The sequence below is a fragment of the Etheostoma spectabile genome, chromosome 9 (assembly GCF_008692095.1).
Source record: "Etheostoma spectabile isolate EspeVRDwgs_2016 chromosome 9, UIUC_Espe_1.0, whole genome shotgun sequence".
Classification (NCBI taxonomy): Eukaryota; Metazoa; Chordata; class Actinopteri; order Perciformes; family Percidae; genus Etheostoma; species Etheostoma spectabile.
In genome coordinates this window covers 20,112,822-20,113,356 of record NC_045741.1, presented here as the reverse complement: position 1 = coordinate 20,113,356, position 535 = coordinate 20,112,822, and the positions used below count along the sequence as shown (strand labels likewise).

Below are 535 nucleotides of genomic sequence, written 5' to 3'. Positions count from 1 at the left end.
ACATCTAATGATCATCACATCAACGTCTTCATAGGAAGTGTGTGAAGGAGACAATTATTGAGAAGTTTGCTGGCCCCTACGACTGTGGAGAGTTCTCACCCTCTGTGCAGAAGACCCTTTATGAAACACAGGTTCTGGCCCTGCATAGAGTTCCTGAGGTAAATCAACCTTTTAGATCATACGATTTATATCACATCTTCAGGTAAAATCTGTTGAAAGGAAATAAAACTAAACAAAAAAATATGCTCCAAATTTTCAGCCACACACACGTCTTTACAAATACTGTATGGCTCATTCCTTTTGCACACACGTTTACACGTCAACAGTTATTGCATGTTACAAATGAGGGAAAGAATTCTTGAGGTGCATTGTTTGTGTAACATCTAATAAAAAAGTTTACATTATGCAACATGCAAATTTAGCTTATTCAGAAAAACTCAGGCTGCTAAGTATTTTTTTTTTTAGGTTGATGAAATAGAGATAGTCATGCCCAACCAGCATTACATCACTATAGACATGACAAAAATGGGCCTCG

The 535-nt window shown here is 37.0% G+C and overlaps 1 protein-coding gene across 1 annotated transcript in view; it reads left to right on the top strand.

Annotated features, from left to right (window-relative positions):
• uox (urate oxidase) overlaps positions 1-535 on the top strand; it is a gene marked incomplete in the record, with an annotated part of 4,924 nt that overhangs the window by 4,033 nt on the left and 356 nt on the right. Inside the window, 2 exon segments of the mRNA XM_032526564.1 lie at positions 35-158; positions 466-535. Coding sequence (XP_032382455.1) covers positions 35-158; positions 466-535 — 194 coding nt within the window.